At 34.1% G+C, this 27,752-nt stretch overlaps 1 protein-coding gene across 2 annotated transcripts; it reads left to right on the forward strand.

Moving 5' to 3' along the window:
- The first annotated feature begins 315 nt into the window (after nt 1-315).
- Nucleotides 316-21,625, forward strand: LOC149776948 (ovomucoid-like). 2 transcript variants are annotated; one of them, XM_089942690.1, is made up of 6 exons: nt 316-438; nt 6,953-7,064; nt 15,731-15,940; nt 18,135-18,202; nt 19,882-19,922; nt 21,522-21,625. In XM_089942690.1, exons 1-4 carry the CDS (start codon nt 399-401, stop codon nt 18,199-18,201), a joined length of 429 nt encoding a protein of 142 aa, XP_089798816.1. In that variant the 5' UTR covers nt 316-398; the 3' UTR covers nt 18,202; nt 19,882-19,922; nt 21,522-21,625. The 2 variants fall into 2 exon arrangements, with proteins under 2 accessions (XP_089798816.1, XP_089798817.1); XM_089942691.1 differs by lacking the exon at nt 19,882-19,922 and having other exon boundaries at nt 21,522-21,573.
- Nucleotides 21,626-27,752: the final 6,127 nt, after the last annotated feature.

Genomic DNA, 27,752 nt, shown 5'->3' on the forward strand with positions numbered 1-27,752 from the left:
ATTCGTTAATCACTGTAAGTTATTTTTTAATTCTTTCACATTGTATAATTGAGAATTAAAATTATATTTTAAATTATACGAAACGTGTTGTTTATCGCTCTTTTTTCCTGTGTTGTTCACGACCCTAAACCTGTAAAAGTATATATATATATATATATATATATATATATATATATATATATATATATATATATATATATATATATATATATATATATATATATATATATATATATGAAACTTCTAGTGCCCTTGGAAATTGTCAATAAAGCAAATATTTCTTATCTAAACTTACGTCCAGGGACTTGGCAGTATCACGTGACAGGATTTAAATGTCTAGATGCGATAACATCGTAGTCTGGCATCAGCGCGGTCTCTAAGCTGGAGAGAACGGAAGAATGAAAGTGGTAACAACATTCTTAATTATCCTCTGCAAAGGTATGTTGCTGTATAAGTGTACCAAAATATATTCAGAATTATATGTGTAGGCCAGACAGTCTATTGAAAAATATCTTGTTTTCATTCATCGTTACATTTCAGTAGTTTATTTTAGAAAATAAGTCTATAACATTACCTTTGTTAGAATTACCTGTATAATAGTGAATGGATAGTAGATTGTGAGGCTGGGTAGGCGTCGCTTTGTGTTGACTGGTTGTGCAAAAAAGCCGAATGCTAACCACTAGGATGTGACACACCTTAAATACTTACTTTAGTTGTTGCGATTACTGTTTGTTCACAAAGTGCAATGCTAGTTATTCTTTCAATAACTGTCTTACACAATTTCTTATATTTTATTTTAATTCGTTAATTTAAAACTGCGTTGTAAGATTCTTCTATAAGAAACAAAAATGACTGCACACTTTAGTGATCAGAGATAGTGCAAATTAGACCTCCCTGACGTGTCAATCAAATCTTGCTTATCGCCTACGTATCTAAGTATATGTGGTCAATGGGATGGCTGTTGGTTTAGTGACTTGATTGACCACGTTACATTAGGTGGGTCAACATATGGGAAATGTCCCCATGACGAGAACTAAAATATGGGAATATATCGGAATTTGTAAACCAAAATATAACAAAAACTATTGCTTTGATTTAGTTCAAACTTTTGAACTTGTCTTTCATCCAGTTAATGTGATCAGTCTGTTAAGGTAAACATACATTCGTGTATGTAGGAAGATTTAATTATGTAAAAGAGTGTGGACGGGACATTTGGAAAATTTTGGAAAGGTAGATTGGAAGTTCCAGGACAGTATCACGTATCATCCGTTTCATTTTCATATACAAATGAGGTTTCCAATGGGCGATTCAGCAATAAGATCAAAAGTACAGCATGGCTGAAATCTGCATTTAGGCTTTAAACAACTTTTCTTTTGGAAAGTAATTTATTTTTTTTCTACCTTTCCTTATTCAAGCTAAGATTTTACCATGATGCTGACATCGGTGCAAAAGATAAAGCATCAACCCTCCCCGCCACCGAAATTTTGGAAAAGTCGATTGGAAACTTAGGGGAGCTTCCGTTTTTATTTGACATGCAAACGAGATTCCCAATGGTCCCTCTAAGATAAGAAATACAACAGGAGTGAAATTTACATTTAGGCTTCAAACCTAAATGTGCGTACCTTTCTAGTGGATATATGTTCTAACTATCACTTATTAAAACTGAGCACAAAAAAAAATCTACCTCACCCATTATAGCATAGACTATCAAAACAATGGAGGTTTTGGACGTATATCCTTGTACAAAGGTTTTCAAACCCAAACATGGCAGAACCGTTGAATCAGAATATTCTGGGTGAGCAAGGTATGGTCTGGCATTATCAGTGCGTTGTACGTTGCTCTGTGCTGCTATACACATGCGTACATATGCATGATGTAATAAATACAGCAAGCTTACGCATCACAAGCTTTAATAATTGTAAACATACATCTAAAATCTATACTTCTACAGTATAGTAAATAAAATACAAAGAATATAACTAAACATATGAGGTAAGAAATATATTCATGATCTAAAAGCAACAGAGTTATACAACAAATTTTGAATTACTGGAGATGCGTTTATTCGGGTGGTAGGGCATCAAAATCGTAGTTCAATACCCGCCTAAGCCAAAATTAATAACTAAACTCACTAGACATGATCCAACGGACAGTGACAAACAAGTAATCAACAAAAGGAACCCAGAGCATACTCTTATTGGCATGTGTGAGATGATAATCCCATTTATTTTCTTCATTTCAATCAATTAAACCATAATGCCGTATCCCGCTCTTGACAAGACATTCAATAAGCCATGAAAATTGATAAATATACCGATAGGTCTAAATTCTCATGGATAGCTTACATTTGAATCAACAAATGTATATTAAGGGATAAGCGAGAGTGAATGCCTATCTTCTAAAGGAATCTATCCGTTTGAAAATTGTCTGCATATAGGAAAAACTTTTTCACACATCTGAGTCTAAAGATAGTTCCAAAGTGTGCGACACAACTTAAACATCCCCAACCAAAATTCTCTCTTGAACCTACTGTTTGTACTTCATACAGCACGTGCAAGATACTGACGTAAACAATTGTTTACATATATTTGAACAGATGGAAACGATCTAACTAATTAATTCAAAAGGACATATTTGTATGAAATAATTAATAAATTACACACTTTGAACAATGTGTCTTCCACTATTTAAACCACAGCTACAACAAGGACTTGTTCATGGTTATTTAACATACCAGACGAAAGATATATGAGATGAACGAAAGAAACTATTGAAATTGTTATCTCAAATTGTATAAACTTTCAAAATAGAGTTCAAACTTCACGACTAATATACATAAATACTTAAAGGAAAAATAAAAAATAAACGGTTTTCCAAAAGTAATTAGGCACATTAAAATTATGAGTTAAGAAGAAACATACTAGTAGAATGAAAAGAATCAGAGAAACTAAAATTAACACTAAACAAATATCTGCAATTAACTCAAGGATAACAATGTAGTATGAAGACATGCAAAGTCCATAGCTAAAACTGTGAAAAATATTATTTTCAGACTATTCCTTCTGTTATATCCTGTTCCACGACATCTTTTTCCAATTGAATCATTCATTGTTCATGAAAAATTATAAAGTGCATAGAAACACTCCCAACTATTTTTCCAGCTATCTAACATGGTAGCAGCAGACTTGATGGCGTAGTGGTACTCTCGCTTAGGAGTTCTAAACAAATTGGTTCGTTCTTTGCTGAATATCTTATTTTACTTGATTTAGGTTTGTTTATTTGCATGTTTGATCAAAGTGAAACATCTAGAATAAGTATATGTTCATAATATATTTATAAAACTAAATTATAACAGCTCTGTCAGCCAGTTGCATCAATATAAATGACTCTTTATTTATTACAAAGTTAATACTGTTTTCGATGTTTCTAAGTTGTCATACGTCATTGTGCCGGAGGCAACGTGCGCTGAAGGTGAAATTTAAAGTCCTGAGTATTTAATCGTGTCAGATAAAACGTGCGCTAGTCACAATTTCATTTAAAAATGTTTTCATTTTTTGTTATCTGCAATTTGTTATTATACTTTTATAGATTGTTTATCAACCTCTGTTACGTTGATGTAGATTGCATGGTGTAATCACTCGATTTCTGAAAATTGTCCTTGAATCCGACGAAACTGTACATTTTCTTAGCGATGTTACTCGGTAATAAAAATATGTCCTCACCACCAACTGCATATTCAAGTTTCACGTTCGAGTCTGTTATACATCGTTGCGACTGTATCATTTTTACCATGTTATCGTCGGTCTTACTCTCTTGCCATAGTTCCATGAACGGTTTAATAGTGTTCGATAACGTGAAAACAGAATATAAAAAGATCGCCTGTTTGTATCTGTGCACCACACATGCATGGTCCATTTAATTTAATCCTTTGATTCAGTTTAGTTAATATTTGTCTGTTACTATATTTCTCTCGTGCAGAAAGATATCTGTCCACTTTTGAGTTTAATTTTGTTCCGATGTATAGTTTAGTTGTTCTTCGGTACTCATAAAGCCTTCTTCAAATTATATGTAAGTCTCTACGTAGTTAATTCAATAGAAGATATAAGCTTCCCTAAAACCTTGGGGTACAGTTTTATGTTCTTCTGGTCCATTATCTATTAAGTAGGTTTCCCTAAATGTATTTAATTCATGATGTGGCTGAAGTTTTAAAACTGTTGTATATCAAATTAAATATTTTCATATATATACTATATGCTATTGTCATTTGATGTGGTTGCATCGTTGTCAGGTAAATGTATTTACATTTAGACAGGAGATTTTGCATCTGAAAATAAGAATGTGATTTGTAAAGCACAAGTAGATATTGCCATACACTTTTGCCTAGTTTAGCTAATTCTGCCAAACTATGTCGCAGTGTAATCTTTATCTATTCAACGGGTAATCGTACACAAATTTGGTCTGTACGTGAATCATATTTCTTTCTCTTTCGTTTAATATTTTGTAATATCAGGATTGGACTAAATATTAAAATGAATCACGGGACATGTGTAAGATACTCTACGTGTTAGAATTTGAATCGGAATTTGGTCAACGTGGACGACAGAACCTGAAATGAAAACACTCCGTTTGGACCGGAGTTCCACAACGACGTTGCCATTTCTTTAGGTTGTACTAAAGTAATATTGTGCCTTCATTTATGAGAAAGCATAGTTCAGTCTATTTATCTATGATAAAGTGTTAGCATTTCTAACTACAAATGTTATTATAAAATTGGCCTTTTCTATTAAATAATATGAAGTTGGCTTTTCTTTTGCATTTATATTGAATCTCTATATAATTTGTCAAAACATTCATGTTTAATTCTCTGTTCATTTTTCTCTGTAGTCTTTTCATCTCTATTCAAATATCAGCATTACTTTGTTTCACTCGCGCCATTTTTGAGTCTCTGTTGTTCTATGTTTCAGCTGTTAGAGTCTTTCTATAAGTGTTTGTTTCTTGGATTTTGTAACATTTTATAACAGCTGTTTGTACATTGGATATAAGCAATGTTCATAATAAAGCCATTTATATGTGGGGTATACTTTTAACAACATCCATATATCAAAGGAAACCGGATATTCAATAGATGTAAATATGCACACTGTGAAAAGTGTGCTGGTTTCGACTTCATTTAGTTGGTGTAAATATTTTTTCCAAACGAAATGAGTTTTATTACTTTTGTAATGAATGTTTATTTGCGTTAAAACTGTTTATAGAAATTAAAATTGTCCAGCAAAAAGAAATACTATATTGAGTAATTATGTAAGTCGGTTCTATAAAATAAGAATAAAACTGAATGAAGCTAAAATGTTTTATTGTGGCATCAACAGGTATGTGATGTTCGTTTCCCGTTATATCCTTTCGTACTGGTCCGAAGACTTTTACATTGTATTTGTTTTTCAGTTTTTCTAAACTGCAGAGAAATAAACTTTACATTTATTTCTTAATGTTATCTCTTTTCATTTCTTGTTGTGTTTTTTGTGATGCTTTTTGATGTAGTTTCTTTTCTTGCTCTGACTTTGTGACCGGTACAAATTCGCATTATGTGCATGGCTGTACTTGCTAAGTTTCAAATGAACTGCTTTTCCACATCTGTCAAACTCAGGAACTCCTTGTGTTTTGAAAAATCAGTTATCACGACCCTTAATAATGGTCTTTACATATTGTGCTTCATTGGAGATGATAATAAAATGACATGATAGGGCCAATGCTCCCTTCCAGTCCTCCGATTCTGAATGGAAGCTTTCATATTCTGACCTTAAATATTGAATAAATAATCAACATGTTCGTCGACGATGGTGAAATATGCTGAACGAAAGCTCCACAAACGAACTTCAGAACATCTACGTAACTATTGGCGAATGGCTTCCCTTGGATAGAGAACAATACTGCAGCTGGCCGTGTGCCCATAGTGTATCGGACACGCATACCGGCTATTGCATACCTCCTGAAAGGTGAATCTCGACCAAAGTGCATACCACGCAAGTGTCGACTAACAGTGAAACACATTCCTGTCGAGGTGTTGAATTCCATCCTGTGGTGAGAAGCATTTTGATGTCAATTTCATTAAGAAACTTTATGATAATGGACCACCCATGAGAGTATTGAATTTCATAGAAAATGTATCTAAATTTGATTATATCTTTCAAAGATTTTACATGCTCTTCAATTAGCTTTAATTTTATAGACATTTTATAGAATTTTAAGCTATTCACATTTTATTACCTGGTAATTGATGATTACATTTATTTTAAATCTTCGTTACCATTATGTGCAAATCATTTTAAAGTTTTTAAAAAAAAACATTTACCTTTATTTGCTACCATATTGCTCATAATGTGCCAAAGTGCCGCAGAGGGCTACTACATATCACGTACTTCTTATAAACGAAGTGCTATTTTGGTACGATTATTTCTCTTTCAATAGAATGTAGCATTTTCGGCGCACATGACAGCATGTTACCTGAAAGTATTATTTGCTGTCAAAGTCAGTCTAAAACTGGGATCTATTCAAAATTTCAAGCTGGACGAATTAAATCAAACTCATGTACTTCAAATTATTTACAATTCATTTTTCGCCGCGCTGAGAATGCAGATATAAATTCATACAATTCGCACACAAATTTTTTTAACATGTTTAGAAACCACAATGCTGCATGTTTTCAACAGAAATTTAAATTCATATTTTGCCTCACTTTTTCAAAGAAGAATATCTACATTTTATGTTAAGGTTCAAATATAGGAACTTTGTGGTTTACATCATATTTTCCATGCTGTACCACGAATGAGCTTCTCCATTCCGCCTTTATAATTGTATAGAAGTAAACATATATTATTTAGCGGCTACTTAGGGAGTTTCCACTTCCCACAATGTCAGTCTCGAATGTGATGAATTAATGGTATATATTTTGCAGTGGTGTTTGCACAGGGCCAGTTTCCAACTTGCAGTTCGATTTTAACAACCGATTGTAATGGAATCGTTCATTCTCCAGAGTGCGGTAACAATGGCGTCACATACGACAATTAGTAAGGATGGCAGGTTTTCTTCTTATTTGCGTTAAGACAATATTGCAACCTTAAGGTCAACATGCTCTATAACTCCTTGTCTATGAAGCAGACACAATTGTGAGCAGAAGAGATAAATGCCAAAAAAAAATAATAACCAAAATTCAAACATGACAACAATAGCAACAACAAAACACACTGAATTTCATATTTCTAAGTATATGTGATATTCCGACCCTACTGGCACGATATTGATTGAATCGAAAATTGTATAAGATGCTATGGTTGAACGAAGTTAAGGAACATTGAAAGGATGGAAAAAGAAAGAATTAACCATATTGGCAATTAGAAAAATAAATCATGGCGAGCAAATAAAATAAAATCTTAAAAGAAACACGATGAAAGATAATGACCCCTATTTTTAGATATACATATGTATATTCTAAATTATTAACAATACAAAAATATCACAGAAATTAATATATCTTAATAGTTTTAACCGTATGAAAACATTTCAGACAGCGTTTCTTGAATTTGCCACCAACCCTATAGCAGCAATAAGGGCAATCTCACCAATTTTGCGCCGAGTGGAATACCCGCAAACAATCGCGTGAACCCCCCCCCCCCCAGAAACACCCTGAAAACCGTTACAAAAAGTCCAAGCTGCTACAGCATGAGCTGGGTATAGCAAACTCGGTTGGTTCCGCAGCATGCCATCTCAACATTTCTTCGCGTCGGCATCACCTTGCCATAAGGTTGACCTCCAACGACAGTACCAGCCCTTAATGATGCTTTTCGTGGGGCTGAAACGGAAAACACCAAAATCCTATGTGTTCAAAACTTTACTATGTTATTGATAGCTAAAAGCAGTCTGAATGGAATTATATACTGTACCTGAATAACGACATTCCATACAGTTTGACTTAAATATCTCAGCGGGTCAGATCGAACATTGTTAGATTCTTTATTCTTTAGCTCTTAAGAAGGAATCAAGATTTGTTAGATTCGACCTGTCTGTGTTAAATGGGGAACACGGCTCAAGTGGTTAGAACGCTGTAATACAGTCTACACTGAGAGGGAAATATTGCATGTTCCAAACTTCGCTCGAGAATAAAATATTTTTTTTATATTGATTGAGGAGACAGTCGAGGTTAGCTTGAGTTTTATTTGCATTTCGTGTTGACAATTAAATTGCGTCAGGTTTTAAAATATTTATCAAATCCTACACCAGGGGTCGGCAACCTACGGCACAAGGTGGCACGTCGAGATGTTTTGCGTGGCACGCGAATGGCAGCCAAAGATCTCGATTTTAACAGTGTTACTCTCTGGTGGCACGCGCTCGTTCATTTTATACTTAATCCGGAAAATGTGGCACGCTAAGTAAAATTAGTTGCTGTCCCCTGTCCTACACGATAACTGTTGAGATTTCCGTCAAGGTCATCAAACAACAAGGCTTCGATGATATCTGTGATACATTTGACAGGATTAATACAGTAAACATTTTTATCCCAGATGATAACCCGGGGTATATTTTTCTGACCCATCCTGGCCGGATCACACGTGTCACCACGCTATCGAAAGAAGCTATGATAAATTTAAGATATAACTGATCTGTTCTCGTGCATCTCTTACGTGAGTCAATGCTTAAGAGTCAGCACAACAACGCTGACAGACCCGATAAACAGTTTAGTACCCTTTTTGTTTTACCAGAATTTTCAGCCCCGTTAGGATAAATACGTTTGTGTCCCGACGGCTCGGTTGAAAGCGCGTCAAGATCGTTGTTGTGGTATAATCTGTCATTGCCTACCAGACACTTACTCTTACTAGTCCTTTCTAGATTCTCCAATGTCAGTATGGAGTAATTGCTTCCGGAATAGTTATCGCATCATCACATTTATTGTCGTCTAAGTTATCAGCAATTCATGCGTACACGTAGCATCGAATAATCAATTTCAGCACTGGAAGATGATCAATCCGGGTCATCAGCGATGGAAACGTGTTCGGCTCATCATGGATTAAAATGAAGACCAAACCACGTCCGGATGAATGTTTCTATGAAATTCAAGCGAATAAATTTCGGTCATACGGAGTTGCTCCACGCGATGAAACATCGCATTCCCATTTAGTTATCGGCCCACGTTGCTGATTCGTTAATCCATACCTCGCTTTGCGTTTGTAAAGTGCTTGATAACACAGTGAGCTACACAATTTAACGCCCCGGTTTTCATCAGCGACAATTTACTTTCGTCAGATTTGCGTATAATGTAAATTCCGTACACCACAACATTTGCTGTATATGCGTGCTTGTAATAAGATTTATCAATTTCGACAAGCTATCCTGGTACAGTCGACGATGGTAAACAACAATGTGCCGACCTCGCTGCTGAGATGTACGTATTGATTCTAGTTTATCTCAGATCAACCAAGACGAATTTTCTTGGTGTTCCTTGATGAATTTAATCCAACGGTGTATCTATCGTCGGGTAGCCTCCCAATAATCACACGAGCAGGTCATTGTCGCATCAAGGACTGTTAGGTGTTGTTCGACTCGACATCTCGACAAAAGATGTTCCCCACAGTCACGTTCAACTTCGCCTTTGGCCGCGCTGATATACTCGTGCAACAGATCAAACTGAAGTTTAACCCCGATCGGAACTTCCTGGTCAAGATCAAATCGTATTTTTCTTTGCTCGGGTTCAATAGCCCCTAGTTCAGCAGATTCCTCAAACTACCTTTTTCTGCAATCAACTGCGCTAATTGCTTGTTGGATCGTTATAACGGATACCAGCACTTCCAGTGCGTATTATTTTTATAATACGTCTGGCATAGCGGTAAATTTCCACTAACATTATATCGACATCGTTCGCATAGGACCGGACCACCACCTTTTTAAACTCGATCCGCATGTAACCAGCAACACACGGTTGCTCATAAGGTTTTTCCCCATGAACAGCATTCAACATTAATTTTTTCCAATCATTATATTATACAATATACAAAATCTTTAATTTATGTCACTACAAAAATGCATGTCGCGCAATAAAACCCGTACAGAAAATTTTAAAAAATATATTTAATATGATATATATATATATATATATATATATATATATATATATATATATATATATATATATATATATATATATATATATATATATATATATATATATATATATATATATATGATTCCTGACACATAAACTCACAAGAGAAAACACAAAAATCGACAAATTAAATAACTGTTGGTGCCGCTGTTGCATTGAATATCTGATGATCTTCACGCACAGCAGTGATTTCAAGACGCTTGCAAACACAACGACTTCCATTCTGGATTTTATCATTCATGATGAAACAATTTGCGAGACTTTCGCCTTGAAATTATCAATCAGATTTGTCAATGAAACACGCGAACACATTTACGAGCATTTCTATTATATCATCGTTGATATCGCTGCGGCACATCTTTATAATTTCAGTCGAAGTTTATCCAGATCCGCATGAAAAATACGATATAACATTTCTACCCGACGACGATCATCGAAGGCTGCAGAGAGAAAATCGGACAACGATTGCCCGTCCCGCCGATAAATTATACAAACGATTTTTTTATAACGATGACTCAAGAAAATATCGATACAATTTTTAATGCAACTGAACACTTGCAGGTTAATAATTATAATTTACTTCCAGAGCGGAACGTCGATAAAAAGTTAAAGACAATCCCTAGTAATTACAAACTATAAAATAAAAATCCGTACTATACACTTCCGTCCGAATTTGTAAAATTGCTTCTTGCGCGTATAACAGATTCGCTGGCAACTCTTGACTCAGGCGCGATCGTCATTGAACGTGTTAAATTAACGATGTCATACGAATACGAAAATTTATACGAAAATTGTGCAAAATTATTGCTGCTGGAGTGGCGAATGAAGTCGCTGGTGCCGACAATAAATCGCCAAGCCACGCTACAAATAAACGTGATAAATCATTGTCCAATGATAATTCGCCTGCATCCAAAAAAGCAACGGATAAATCGGTCATTGATAAATCAACGTCGGATTAAGAGAAAATTTGCGTCGTTAATTCTATAATGCAGCAATCGGACATTTATGGTGGTACGTGTGATTTGTAATTGTAGGCGATCAGCGTGTTATTGTTCTTGCGTGTTTGTTTTGTTTTTGTTTTTTTTGTTGTTTTTTTTTTGTTTTTTTGCTGATTATCTAATGATCACACCGTGATCAATGCGGGAGATTTCGGATATACAAACTTACCGTGATACTTGTCCAACGCAGATCAAGCAAATGTCCGTGTTGGTCAGTCAGCGATGATCTCATTCTAAATACAATATTGTTGTTGTATCCTATATAAACCGAGCTGGTCGAAACTGACACGATTTAGTCACCCGGGACACTTTTGGGGTTAAGCTTATATGATATATCCTTGTTGCGTTTGTTTGCCTTGTACCTTCAACGACATCGCAAGTGTGATTTACCGCGGTCGTCGATGTTATAATTACGATGTCGGGTACTATATGACGACCACCGCGTTCTGGACCACTATCATGTTTAAGAACAGATAACAAAGCTGGCTGTTAATCGTAGCGCGCTTTTAATTGTTGCGGAATTTATTCATTATCTCTGAATTAAGTTCATGAATGTATTTTAACAATATGGGTGGTGGTTTGATCAACATTGAAATGATTAAGGAGTGATTTTGCCTTGTTTATGATACCCGGGGTGTTCTTTCTGGAATCTAGACTATCCTTCATCACACTTATAATTCTTTTCAGGTACCATTCAGCAGAACGGCTTATCGTGGTTAGTGCGTTATTTTTCATAGTGATGGCGCACTGAATTTTTGGGTTTCGGTATTCACGGATCAATTGCTTTAAAGCAGACGGATATTTATCTCAATAAATATCGTAGACATTCAGGAGATTTTCTGGATCAACACACAGAATTTGATCAATAAATATTGACGTTAATTGAGCTATGAGACAGTATCAACAGGAAGTGTCCAACCCAGCACTTATTTAATCGACTATGCACCTATGTCGGCTTTTTAATTTTGATCTGTTATCGTGATCGCCGCTCTCAACGTTGGTTCGTGAACCGTAATAGCAATTTTTAATTTCTTTCGTTACGTTTTTGATTCTGCGCTGAAATTCATAGTTGATTTGCTCGATTTAATACGTTCCAGTATGGGGTTTGATCTGATTTATTTTTGTACGATAACACAAGCAAGTTTTTTGTCAGGAAGAACTTAGAAAGGCTTGAACACATATTTGGCCAACTGTAATAAACACATAACTAGGCAAGTGCAATCTCTAATGCACGATCACGTTTGGAATTACTATTTCGGATTCCGGCTTGGATTTCTTATCTGACTATTCAACCGTTGTGTATCTTGAAACGCTTTAAATACATGTCGTTGGGTTGAAACTCCTCACTGGGCTGTAATTTGCATCAAGGCTTCCGCTTGCTTCTGCACGGCATCCGAAGTCATTGTTAGCCATAGCAACGTAGATTGACCACTCGACGACATAACGGAAAGTAATCGTTGTTCTTCTGTGACTGACGATGTTTGCATGGACATCAACAGGAACAAGTTTGTTAATGTAACCTGTCCATTTAAAGAAGCCGTTGCGCCTGCATTTGAGCCTTTTGCGTGCCAACTTTCTTTGTTGTTATCATTACGTCGAGTTCTTACATCTTCGTGTTTAGCTCCAAAAACTATTCTTACACCTCTGCAAAATCACAAAGCATGGCCCTGAGCGTTAATTTGTGATCGGCGTGCTTCGAATCCTTGGTACAAATCCGCTTTAAGACAGGCTACAACAGAAGAGACGGTAGCTGGCTTGACTATCGTTCCTGCTACCTTATTAAAAGTTCCGCAGTTAAAGCGACCAGGAGTGATACAACTGGACTAAATGGTCTATTCGCAGCACATTATTGATGGACGAACACAACGCGAACAATCATCGACGTATCGTGCGAAACCATTAATTGTCGTTGCAACATATTCGTTATTCATCAATTGCGTATCGCGCGCTGTTAAGAAAAGCCTTTTTACGTTTCTGACAAAACCACATCGTTCTCCTGCCACTTCGGCGGGCAAGAAATATCCGTTTGTATCTTGAATTTTAACTCTATTCGTCCACTGGTCATTTGGTAGAAATGCGTCATAAGAATAATATTTATAATCGCGCACGGACTCATCTTTAAGTACTGGTGAAGCCATGCTACAGGCGGCATCTGAGACACGTTTGAACATTTTATCATACTCGTCGTAGTTGTTTAAAATCAATAACAAGCCCAGCAAACTGCTATCGGATTTCAGCGATATTTATTTATTCCAACGCCGTTTGTCTTTCCGGCAACGGAGTACTAAATGGTTGCTCACTGACAAGTTCTTCCAATCGTTCATTATCAGCTTCATTTATAACTTTACTAACATTAGCAGATATTACCGCTGTGCTTATTAGCTTTACTAGCAGAGATGCTTTAGATACTAACCGGGCAAGTCTATCTCGGATAGATGAAAATGCCTTTCTAGCAATATCACCAAATGTTTCGATTGCATTATTTCGAACAATGTCGATCACTTTCATTACTAACTGCTTCGCAATAGGAAATACTTTTGGAGCAATTCTTCTAAATAAATCTGAAACAGTATCACCAAGTTGACACTATTGCAAGTTGCCTTTCTTTGGGATGGTGATGATCAATGATTGGGTCCACGGCGATAGTCATACACCTGTTTGCCAGATCTTGTTGCAGATGTTTGTGAGGACCGTAATCATTGCTTCTCCCCCAGCTTGGATCAGTTCTGCTGGGATGTTGTCCACTAGTGCTTACTTCTTCTTTCCCGCGATCTCACTGCGGCTTCTACTTCTTCACGTAGGATAGGGTGGCTGTCGTTATTAGTTGCTGGAAGGACGTTCAGTACATCTGTATATATTGTGGCTCAGTGGTTGTACTCTGTCGTCCATGTTTCCAGAATATCGGAATTATTACCTGCCCGTAACCCTGTCATGAAAAATTCTCAGTTATCAATATCGATTAAAATTTGAATCGGACATGTATGCGCACCATGTACTAAACCGCTAGGGGATTGCGCGTTGCCTGTCTGTGTTTCTTCGTGTGTCGAAGATGGTGATCGCGGTGGCTGTTTCTCCGGTCAACGCTCCATTTGTTTTTGTATTTTGATTTCTTTGGGATTTTTTGTTTTGTTTTTATTGTGACGGTGTTGGTTCTTTATCCTGTTCTTTGCTGTCTTTCACTGATAAAATTCTTATAATCGATATTTTTCGCTTTCTTTGAAATGTGTTCAATTTTACAAAATCCTTTATACAACGTGTCGATTCATTGACTTTCTTCCATAATCATAAAATGTTATTTTGGTAAAGAAATTTACTCCGTTGAATTTACCCCTAGCAGAAAAGTAACTGGAGGCTCTTTAACCATGTCATAACCTTCGGGGTAAAATACGTGGATGTTGATCCTAGTTGGACTCTTTCTCAACAATATCTGCAATATCCTTAGTTTTAAAACGAGTTTGATCAATTGCACCAAGAGCTTCGTTGATCAGCGTTAACAATTGCTGTGTTGTTGTTTTCATATTTGCTCCATCTGTTGATAAAGCCGCACAGGCTTCATGTATTGCCTCAGTTGCAGCAGCTATTGCTTGATACGTGGACCATACACAAGTTCTAAACCCCAGTAACATCTTGTCATGCCTGCTGCCGTTCCTGCAACTGTTGTTTGAATGCGTCTCTGATAGGTATATATCGTTTGACTGTTTCAAGTCGTCCCAAGCTTTGCACGACTCCAACGGGATTGTTGTTTTATCGGTTATTTTTGAGTTACATGCAATTTAATTGTCAAAGCGGATAAAGCAAAGGCCTCGAAGATCATACATTGTACTTGTATCCCGACCGGGTCATCGTGGCGTAAAGACCATAAAGACTCGTAATTTAAAAAAGGAAATATTTTAGCTCGGGGGGGGTGATGCTTGTCAATGGTATTCCCTTGAGATTATATAGATATATATATGTACATTGATACACGGCCATTCTGATCTGTTGAATATTTTGCTTTACGTTCAACAGACGTTTGTACTAATTAATTTTAATTGTGCGGTGTAAATATCAACCCCAGACGAGCCCCTGTCTTTCCAAATGATATTCTAGAAGGTCCAGGGGATGTGAAGCATTTAAACACGTCTTCACAACTTACCATGTGTGTCTCATTAAATAATTAATACCAAATGATACATTTGTCAAGTTCACTTTCAGTTTGTAGATGCAAGTCAAGCTACATTTTATATGTGAATTCCAAAACAAAAGGAAAGACACTGCCCTTGTTTCGCACATGAACTTGCATATTGACCTTGTGTTAACATTTCACTGTGAATTGATTTTCAACATCATTTTAAATTTTCAAGGCGGATTTGTATCCAGAATTTTCTTAGTAAATATATAGTTAGCCATTTACACTGTATTGTTGGACATTCCACGGTATGTTATCTAAATTATCACAGTAAACAATCCATCATCTTCACATAAGGGATTTAATAATCCTATAAGACTTGAACAATGAATTATACAAAAATGAAATCCGCAAATATAAAATCAAAACATGGAGAAATTGAAGAACTAATTATTGTGTTCTACTTGCTTACAGCTGTTTCTTTTTTAAGGCGTATTGCAAAGATCTCTCGCTGCGTATAGCCCATTACGGACACTGCTCCAGCATTATCGGTAGCTCATTGAAACTGACTGACACAGTAAGTGAAGGCGTTTTAGATTTATTCTGCACATTCATCAGCCAGACGTTATGTACCGACACAAAAGCCGAAATCTGCGGTTCAGACAGCACAACGTACACAAACCGGTATGCTGAATGACAATATTTTGTATTTAATATATAGCATTTCACAGTTATTTTCCTACTACCCATTCATCCCAAATCTTGAATACCATCTGATTTCACATTTACATTCTCCACCCCACCAAACGATAAAAATAGAAACTTAAAACTTAAAAGTCAAAAGATCAATGAAAACAGTTGATGTACCATTTAATCGTTAGGGTTGGGAAAAAAGAATTACTTTTACTCACTAGCTCTTCGAAACAAGGGTAAACTTGCCCGGATTTGTTGAATACACGCCTTTCCATACACATGTACATTATGACATATTTCATCATCAAAGCCCTCATTGGGAACACTTTTCGAATGATGAGATTTTCTTTCGACTGAAACTTGTATTTGGTTCTCTCTTCATGTTTTGCGCTATAAAAATGTGTTGCATAAAACGGCAGAATTTTTAGCTTTCTTAGCTTCAGCATTTGACTGCGTTCTCCATGTAACAAAATGGAACCGGGTGGGATGTATCTAGCGAAACTTTAGATAATAACGCGCATGCCAAATTTATTTATAATAATAAATTAATGATGATTGAATCCCACATTCTAACTTACGCCTTTACCCCGATCTCAGACTAGATTAAAGTATTGTTACCCAGCAAATATAATCAAGGCATGTATTTTCAATAAATAATCATAAATTATATCGTTGATCAACATATATGTTTAATATATGGATATATTGACATACATTATCAATGCATGAATTTATCAACGTATTTGATCAATGTATGGATTAATCAACGTATTTGATCAATGTATGGATTAATCAACACATATGACTAATGAATTGTTTGTCAACAAGAATAATCATATTCTAGACTATCACATATATGATGACATTGATTGCTAGGTTATATATATATATATATATATATATATATATATATATATATATATATATATATATATATATATATATATATATATATATATATCTTTTTCCGTGGCATGAAGGCAATTACACCGAATTGTTCTGGCCGCGATAATTGGTTCAGGAATGACCTGGTGTGGTCGCGATAATTGGTTCAGGAATGACCTGGTGTGGTCGCCTCCTCCCAAAAGCTTCTTTAAATGTCACTTGATACTGATTTGGAATTGGTTACACATCGTTACATTCTGCGAACTACTTTAGACTAACAGTTAGTTTCCCGTGCACCTTAGGTCAAATTGTATCTTTGTCTTTACCAACGTCTTAGAGCAGCAAATTAAAAACAGTAACGCTCCCACCCCAACTCGGCCCCATGGACTTCATATCAAACTTTCAAACACCACAAAAAATGTCCTATTAGAAGTTTAAACAATATTATTTCACAGTCATTCCTATTCTCCAACAATCACCCCCGTAGCCAAACGAAGTATAAGGCATGCTTTACGAGTGAATTTACATTCATAATTGACTGATTTTTTTGTTTCGACATGTCCATAAACTATCATTGAAGGTGATACTCATATGACTTACGATCAGGGGATCTCACTTCGAACTGCCACATTTTGATTTAGAAATATAGAAATGCGTTAAAAGAAGAAAGACGAAAGCTAATTGAATATGTATCGGACGCAAATTTAATTTTGATAAAACGTGACAGCCTGGTAAAATATGAAGAAAAATAAAACATCATTCAGGCTGAGTAAATGTCCTCAGATCACTATGACCCGTGCTGATTCTCTACCCAATCTATGATCGACGACCTTGGCTAATGAAGATGGGGCTAGGTATTCTGGCGCCATATGGACAGATTAATGAAAGAAACAACATAATATGAAATGTGTTGTAGACGGAATCCACTGAATTGAAAATAGAAAGTAAGAAAATTGGAACTAAATTGACTAAATGCTTATAGCTGGTTAATTATCAATGTGTAAATGTCGCCTCACAGTTAACATAAGTTTCGAATCCTTCAGATTTTATTTATTTTTATAGTAAATAAGTAAAATATATTCATCGATAAATACCCAGCCATGATCGTTTAATCCTATAGGTGAATTAGCTTTTGCGGTATTTATGGAGAAAACAAAACACTGACTTGGCATATAAGAGAAAGACGGATAGTTTTACAGATATATAGACAGATATATATGCATACAGGTAAAGATACGCAAAGAATTGCTTCAACTAGATGTCACTTTTTACATCATACTTCCTTTTTTTTACCTTACAGATGCGAATTTGAAAAGGAGAGATGTTTAAACAGAGATTTACGTCCACAAAAGTTTGGTCCTTGCTAATGTAATTACCAGGTTTACTTTCTTTAATTCAATAATATATATGCAACAATTCCTAAATGTACTGTTGTGAATATTCCGAGGGAACGAGTATATATCGTCTAGGGCTACATCGAGGCCATATCAAACTAGTTACTTACTCCGAATCGGAACAAACACGAATAAGATTTTGTACTTATGACAGATCTCCCCTTTTACAATGTATAAATATTGCCCGGTTTTCAGTACGAATGAAATTCAAATAAATTGGGATTTTTATTTTTAAAAAGTCTTTAAAGATTGATGCGTGGAAGTTTGATAAGACACCAAAGTGTGTGTGTGTGTGTGTGTGTGTGTGTGTGAAAATAAAGAGACTTGTTGGCGATGTAGTTTTACATTTTTCATTCCTATCTTTTGACATACGAAAAATATATCCTCATAATTTTACAGGTGAAAATATAAGATTTCCTATAATGCCATGCGATACTTGATTCTGTGTGCTCACAAAACTTGTATATGCAGCACAAGAAGAATACTTGGTGAGCAAGAATAAATAAATAGAAACAGCCTTAAATTTCAGGCGTGGAAATTAATCTTTGATGCATAAAGGTGACCCGACGCTGTTCGCATCTCTCGGAAGTTATTTCCCCATATTTCCTTGACAACAAAAATAAATAAATTATTTTCCTACTTTAATACCGGATATATTTCATCCTGTGGTACCAAAACGATATATGTGAACTCGTTACGTCGCCACTAGTAAAAATACCACGATATGGTACCTGACGCTGAAATATATTAGGGTATTAACTTAGTAAAAGAACATATATATATATATATATATATATATATATATATATATATATATATATATATATATATATATAAACATAAACAACACCAACACGTAGAATGTGTGACCGGTTTCGCTTTAATGCTTCGTCAGTCTGAATTCAATATCATTGTTTACGTCATTAAATATGTTGTTTCTAAGTGATCAATGAAATAAACAATATGACATAAACAAGATGACGTCATAGCTTACATTTTTAACCTAATTGTCTTATACTTTAATGAATAATTTACATGGAGATATGCATATACAGAACAGATTAATGATATCTTAATACATACAAATACGTGAAACTGAATCTTAAAGATACATATTGCCAACTATATGAAAAATTTATGATTTAATAGAGATACAATTTTATCAATATTTGTACTATGTATAATGCACACTTATTAAAGATATAGAAAATAATTAAATAATTTTTAAAAAATATATATCTTGATATATTCTTGATAAATATTAAATAGTTTATCAGAACTCAATTTATATAATAAAATATTATGGTGTGCATAATGCTTGCTATCAAGTATTTATAAATAATTAATCACATTATATAGAGAATTAATTTAGAAATGCACTTTCATTTTTAAACAATTAGTAAACTTATTTTAATGATATTAGTTTATACTTTTACCAATTAAGATTTTTTGCAAAGTAGAATAATATAAAAATATTCTTATCTAATTGTAAACAGGGGACATAATTCATAAAATAAAAAAAAAAAAAAAAGGAAAGAAAAGAAAAACAGAATTAATGAATGTCATATAGTGTTTCTGAATTTAGACCTTTTGGATATACCGTGTTAAGACGGTGAATCCAAAAGGTTTCCTTTAACAGACGTTCCATTTCAGAATCAGCTTTAACAATAGGTTGGAAGGAGAAATCTTGCAAGGTATGGGACATTTTGTTAAAATGTGCGGCAACATGAGATGAAAATGATTGATCGATATAATTTTTTATATCTGATCTATGTTGGTTCATACGTTTAGATATTTGTTGACTGGTTTGTCCAATATATTGGATGCCACATTTTTTGCATGTTATCAAATAAATAACATTTTTGATGTTGATCAATTAGTATCACAAGTCATATTAAAAGTTTCTTTCGTATTATTACTATTGAAAGAAGTATTTTCATTAATAATAAATGAACAGTGTGAACATCCAGGTCTATTACATTTAGTTGATGATCCTATTTTATATGATGTTTTTTTCTAATTTAGAATTAGTTAGGAAATCTTTAAGATTTTTAGTCCTTTTATAAGCAAGCGTGGGTTTGCTTTCGTGTAGCGATTTAACACTTGCTTTACATGATAAGTTTAATAAATCCAAATATTTATTGATAATCTTACCTATATTAGGCACACTTGGATTATATTCAGTAACAAAAGGAATGATATCTTCATTACTACTTTTGATTTTACAATGAAAAGATTCAAGTTGTGTAAGAGAAGATACTTTTAGGAAAGCAGTATTAATGATGTCAATAGGGTAATTTCTATTTAAAAAATGCTGACCTAACTCTGTCAGAGATGATTTAAAAACAGCGTCATCCGAAATAATTCTTCTATACCTTTTTGCTTCACTATATGGTATCCCATTTTTACATGATTTAGGATGGCATGAAGAATATTCAAAATATTGATGAATATTTGTGTTTTTAACATGAACCATTGTAGTAATGTCATTATTTTCATTTTTCACGACATATACGTCCAAAAATGACACTTTAGTTTTAGACATTGAATGTAAATTTTATTGTTGGATGTAATTTGTTTAAACTGTCTATAAAATAATAAAGGTCTTCTAATGAATAACTCCAAATCATAAAGATATCGTCTAAAAATCTTAACTATACATCTGGTTTTAATAGGCATTTATTTAGAAAATCATTTTCTAATTTTCCCATAAATAAAGATACGTAAGCAGGTGCCATAGGACTACCAACTGCTGCTCCCATTTTTTGGAGATAGTTTTTATTACCAAATTGAAAAAAGTTATTTTCGAGCACAAGTTTTATCAAATCACAAACATGTTCTTTTGATAGTTTATATGTATATTCGTTTTCTTCAAGATAATATTTACACGCTTCGATACCATCATTGTGTGGTATATTCGTGTAGAGTGAAACCACATCAAGTGTAACAAGGAATGAATTTTCAGTTAGTTTCGGTAAAGATTTCAATTTGTTAATGAAATCAAAAGTATCTTTCACATATGAAGGTAATGATTTCATCAGTGGTTGTAAAATGCGATCAATATATTGCGATATATTATTTGTAATTGAGTTAATAATAATAATTATATATATATATATATATATATATATATATATATATATATATATATATATATATATATATATATATATATATATATATATATTGATTGTGTCACTCCGCATTCATTGAGCCGCATCAGTTTCGTGCATATATGCATATATGTAAGAATATATCCGAAATTCAAAAGTTTTAAAATTTTGTCTTTTCAGCTGGAGCATAGTGGATTAGTGATGGACATGAAACGACTTCTAGCGAGGGAAAACTATTTTAGAACGAAAATAAAACGTGCTTTAAAAGACAAACTTTTCTGTTCTCAATGAAATGGCAGTTGAAAACTATTTTACATGATGTGAAATGAAAGCCTTTCGGTCCTTGTATGGCTGAGATGACATTCCTTAAGTTCTTTCACCATTACATTACCAGCCATTTATTAATTGTCAATAGCTTAAATTCTAATTTACGCGGTAGATGCATTTTCCATTTAATGTCTCATTTAATGTGAAAATAATCTGTGCCAAAATAGGTTGTTACCACATTTTCACTGAAGGATGAAATCTTGCACGAGTTCGCAAGACATTCAATAGGGCTTCGATACACATAGAAAGAACTAACATAAATTAGGTAGATCGCCAAAATGAACCCATGTTCACCGTGATCAATTCCGCGAAGCTTGGCTATGGTTATTTACATTGACGACATTTGAACTGACCTATCTCCACAGCAAAGCTAACAGCGCCCTACTCATTCGCACAGAATAGCATATACAATCTAAGTAGTTTATGTTGATACATATTGCATATGGATTAGTGTGAATCTGTTTATGCATACTGAAATGTGCATTAAATGAATGTCTGAAACTGTTCAAGCTATGACGATTTCAATTTATGTATAATAGATGTGGGACATTTGTCCTTAATATTCGTCAAGCTGCCAGTGCTCCAGTCAGTGCCATGATAGAAACATTTTTTTTTCAACGATTGTATTGGATGGCGGTCCATAGGTTATCGGTACGTGCTAGGTTTAGTGACATAAGGCGATACGTTAGCTAGATATTTCCTCTGAAAACGATGTTAAGACCTGAAGAAAACAAGTTGAGAGTAAATTAAGATCTATTGAATAAAGTATCGGAGGAAGAGGCAACAAAAACTTACATTTCAATAAACATATTGATGAGAACAGAAAGAAAACTATTTCATATACACAGGATTTGTTAAGACGCAAAAAGAACTTTGTGTAGTGATGCAGGCACAGTAAAGGATGTAGAAAAAGAGTAGATGTCGCAGGTCGGTACTTAATATTTAATAACTGAGGATAAAATGTGATATAAATTATTTAGACAGCTATATGGATAAGATAAAAAATCTGTTGAAGGCTATTGATCTTTACAATCTAAACCGGAAGAATAACAGAGATTTCAGTCTGAACCGGAAAATAATGGAGATTTCAATCCAAACCGCAATAATAACACCGATTTTATTATCACATAGTCGGTAGACTTTGACTATAGTGTGTGCAATTTAATATTTTTGATATTATAACATGTGAACATATCACTTTATGTGGTTATGATTGGTCCAAATAAGCCCAGGAAATGATTGTGGAGTATTCTCTTTACTAATTTTCTGCCATCGTGGTAAAACTTTTTTAACCCCGCCTTCTGGAATTTTTTGTTTTCATTTAAAAATTTGTCCGCTATTTATTGATTAGACTCGCGAAAAGGAATTGGGGGAAAATGGTCTCATCTGTTTCAATATTGCCAATTTACCCCCACAGGGGTTTGTTGTGTTATGTATAGCATATCATAGCATGAAAAATGGCAAAACCCACAAGACAAGAACAATAACAAGTAAAACTACCGGTATTGCTTAGATCATAACGAGGGAGAGGGTGTGGATGCAGACGTAAACCGGTCTCTCCAACTAACAGAACTTTATCCAACCATAGCATATTCACATGGTTAAGTCCGACTCCAAAAGAGATTTGTTTACGTCTTCTGTACAATCTAATGTTCCAAAACAAATACTGCAAATATCCGGTCACAAAATATGTGTATCTCTGCTTCCACTAACCTTATTTTCACAAATTGCAACTATGTAATGTTTAGTTGTGATGTAGAATTTCAACGTAAACACTGACACTGTGTTGTATAGGCCATCTCAAACCTATACTGTGCACCGTATCAAACAACGTGACATAACACGCATTGGACATTTTGTGTTGCCAAATGTTTTGTCGTTTGTAAAATGTTCTGTTTATTTGGATGGACGTTTATTCTTTGATATATAGTTAGCAAAAATGTATAAAATACTTTTGTTATTTTAACTTTGTTTTGTACTATTTTTACGCAAAACAAATGAAAGGTACAGCGTTTGTCAGAATGAACTAAGTTATTCATTCTTCTTTCTTTCTAAATCATTTCTACTGAAATAAAACTATGTGATAAAAGGAATATCAAATGGATAATGATCTAATATTATAAGCATGAAATTCGTTAAATAATGTCCAGCTTTTGCTCGCCAAGGCTCGCAAAAGCTGGACATTATTCAACTCGTTTCATAAATTCATTATTAAATCGTTACCCATTTGAGAACATATATATTTAAACCGTAACAGTAACAGAGATTTTAATTTAAACCGGAACAATAACACAGATTCATTATACACCTGAAGAATAAACGAGATTTCAATGATGAAATGACATCAGAATGATCAGGAAATGAATGATTATTGATCAGCTCTGTACAAATATTATCGACTAGAACAACCACAAAGCTGATGATGCCGATGACCTTGATAAACCGTCAGGGTCACATAAATCTACAGGACAAACAAAAACAAATCTGAATGAGTGCACGATAAAGGTTAAGAAAACAAGATACAATTTATCTCCATCGTGTTTTAATGATCAGAACGACAAATGACATTGCATTTACTGCACTTACAATAGCTTATATGCAAAAGGTAAACAAACTCCATTAGACAAAAAAAAAATTGTTGTGGCGAAGTGTTTAATAACATCGATGGAAATATACAAAAAGATGAAACGATATAGTAAATGTTTAACTAATTTGCAAGTGGAATTGGGATATACAAAAATCAACACAAACGCTGATAATTCTGTGCAACACGGATTATATTGATCAAAAGATGAATTGAAGAGATGCAGATCAGACTTATCATGAAACATCAACGCCGTGGTTAGGGCTTCTGTTCGACAAAACTATCACGGAGAGTTTATTAGCAGCTTTTACTCTAACATTACACTCTGAATGACAGTTTAACAGTCATGAGTATTTTTGCCGTTTGGAAAGAAAAATTCCTAAATTTAACTTGACAGTGTCCCACAATATATACTACAAATGTGAGCACGTCTAAAATCACTCTTATCTAAATAAACTGTCAGATTTGCATCACTTAGTGATCTAAGAATTTCAAAAAGGTTTTCAATAATAGAATAGATAGAGACAAACAGCCATATATATAATTATATTGTAATAAAGGATATACATTATATAAATTACAAAAATTATACAATTTGATTTAGTGCATCGGCATTGAGGCCTTTAGAATACAAAGTATCTAACTTATGAATCCAATTATAAAAAAATATAAGTCTATTCGTGTCACCATGCACAATATATATTGGCGTCAAAGAAAAATCGAGTAGAGAGTGATTATTGGTGTTAAAGTGTATTGAAATATTAGAGGGAAACTGAGGATTTCTATAATTTTCTTATATAAAAGCGATGATTATTCATTCTCTTAGAAACTTATTGAAGTTTTTCTCCAACCTATTCCATGCTACATCTATTTACAGTTTATCAAATAAATCACATCAGTTGATATGCAGTTAGTGTTATCACATAGAGAAAATACCTCTTTTGTATTAGCACTACTGAAAGAAGTACTTTCCTTATAGTTGCACATTGAGAGCACCGGTGTCTGTTACATTTAGATGACGAAAATTGTCTTTTTTATTTTCTGTCTGTTTGTCTAATTAGAAAATCTTGCACATTCTTGGGTCGTCTATAAGCGAGAATTGGTTTAATTTTGACAAGTGATTTTACGCTGATTTTATTTGATACATTTAGTAGACTATAATATTTATTAATTAATCGACCTATATTAGGTAATGAAGGATTATATTGTATTGTGAAAGGAATTATTATTTATTATTTTACTGATTCAGTTTTCATTAGACTAGTGTTTCTTTTAGATCCTGTCATATATATATATATATATATATATATATATATATATATATATATATATATATATATATATATATATATATATATATATATATATATATATATATATATATTACAATGAATCAAGGTGGAGAATTTTAATTTCCGAACGGCATCACTTCATACTAATAAGGCTCATCTGGGTTACGATATTTATGTATCCCTTTCTTTGAGTATACATTGGTAGAATCCATTAAAAGGTTAAACTTAGCGACATATTTCACATTTTCAATTTTGTTGATGTAATCATATATTCTTGGCATTGGAAATGAATCCATTTTGGTAAAATTGTTCAGTTTCTATTGTCAGTACACGTGCGGAATTTATTATCTGGTTTCGGCACAAGAATAAATGATAAACGCTATTTCTTTTTATTGATTCTATAAATCATTTGCCAGTAAATATTGAATTTATTTTTACAAATATTCCTGTGTGAGAGAATTTATCATGTAAAACTGATGTTTCACAGGTATCGAATCTAAAATCTCAACGTCATATATATTTTATTTGTTCGTGTTGAAACACCAGTGATAAGCCTTATTGACTCCTAAATGACTATGTCTTGGGAGATTCGTGAGCTAGACTAAGAATTTCATGTCGGTATGATCTCGGAACGACAACTTAACACTAGCAGGTACTTCAGGTAGTCTCCATTTTCTCATACGGACCCTATTTTTTACAAAATAAGAATCCTGTTTTTTGTGGCTTCATTTTCACTAATAGCCCTCTGAAACAAACAGGTTTTATCAAGATCATGTTTATTTTCGACGAATGATTGTCATTTTGTCACTCTGATTACAGTAGATAAAATGAGTAGTAACAAGGGAACACTTTGATCAATAGCAATTGATTGATCAATACCAGGCGCGAAGATTACCAGATTTAAAACAACTGACAAATAATTTTTTCAGCAAAAGGATTAATTTCTTGATCAACATCATTCTCAAGAGATATATTGTCATAGCTTAGGTAACTGCACACGCAGGATAGAAATGAAGGATTTTAATCTCAACAGGATCAACGTCCTCATCCAAAAAAAAATGCTTGAGTTTCTAATGGATTACCCTCGACCTTATCTCCAGCTATGTCATTGATTAGTAATAAATGAATAACTTCTATGTCTAAAAAATTCATTGCTCCAACTGCATAGGGTCCAGAAACTTAGTCCGAGACCAAAGTTAATTTTTGATCCAAACAAGGCTTGTCCGTTACAAGTCGATGAACCATTTTCTTATATCCCGCTACGCCATTGCCTAGTAATAAACGAATACCCTCGATGGGTGACGATGCACTGTTTAGACTGTCACGGGTCTTGAGACTAAATCTGATGACACATTTACACAGTGGAGAGGAACATTAACAAAGACTCACTCTATTTCCTGAATAAGATCACTTTCACTATAAGAAGACTTCTCAGACAAAGGTAAAGTATCTGATCACAAAATAGTCTGAGAAGCTCTTATGTCCCGTTGTCATTTTAATAAAGATATCCATGGCAGAATCACCAATAGGTGATATAGAAACTTTTGACATAAATGGTTCGTATGTCTCCAAAATAGAATCAAACTGGAGTTTATGTGACCCAACAAAAATATTGCATTCAAAACAAGACTGTGACTGGACGTCTTTGAAATAAAACATTTGGAATAGCTCTGCTTTTCTTATTGTTACCTATCAGCGTGTAGCAATCTGAAATGACGTGACCTGGATATTTTAATAGGATGTGCGCGAAGAAAGAAATAATGATTGAGATTTGGAAGTACTTTTATGATACTAAGATGACCTATTGCCAAATATCTGCTAAGAGGAAGACTTGCTGACAAATTAACATTTCCGAACGAAGGAATAGTAATCAGATATGCGAGCAGCATGTTCTAAATTTCCATTCTTCACTCATCAAGAATGTCGGAGAAGAAGAACTATTTTATTTTGTAAAGAGCATACAGTGCTATTTATTGTCTAACGCAAGAACGGAGCAATCATCCAGCAGAGAAAGTGTGGTGGTTTCATCGAGCACTTCAGATAATGTGCAAGTAATTGTGGATGTAAGTGGATCTGTGCTTGGCACAATGATATCATTAACAACAAGGTTTGGAAACTTGACGACAAGAAGCTGGTTTTGGTCTATGGTGATTGGATTATTAATTTCCACTACGGTACTTCTGATTCGCTACAGCTCGTGCGCACAGC

This window comes from Sinohyriopsis cumingii, chromosome 18 (assembly GCF_028554795.1).
Source record: "Sinohyriopsis cumingii isolate HCF-2022 chromosome 18, ASM2855479v2, whole genome shotgun sequence".
Taxonomy (NCBI): Eukaryota; Metazoa; Mollusca; class Bivalvia; order Unionida; family Unionidae; genus Sinohyriopsis; species Sinohyriopsis cumingii.

Coding starts and splice junctions, on each gene's coding strand:
- LOC149776948 (XM_089942690.1), top strand. CDS start 399: ATGAAAGTGGTAACAACATTCTTAATTATCCTCTGCAAAG. Junction 7,065..15,730: donor GGCGTCACATACGACAATTA/GTAAGGATGGCA, acceptor ACTTGCTTACAG/CTGTTTCTTTTTTAAGGCGT. Junction 15,941..18,134: donor AGCACAACGTACACAAACCG/GTATGCTGAATG, acceptor TTTACCTTACAG/ATGCGAATTTGAAAAGGAGA.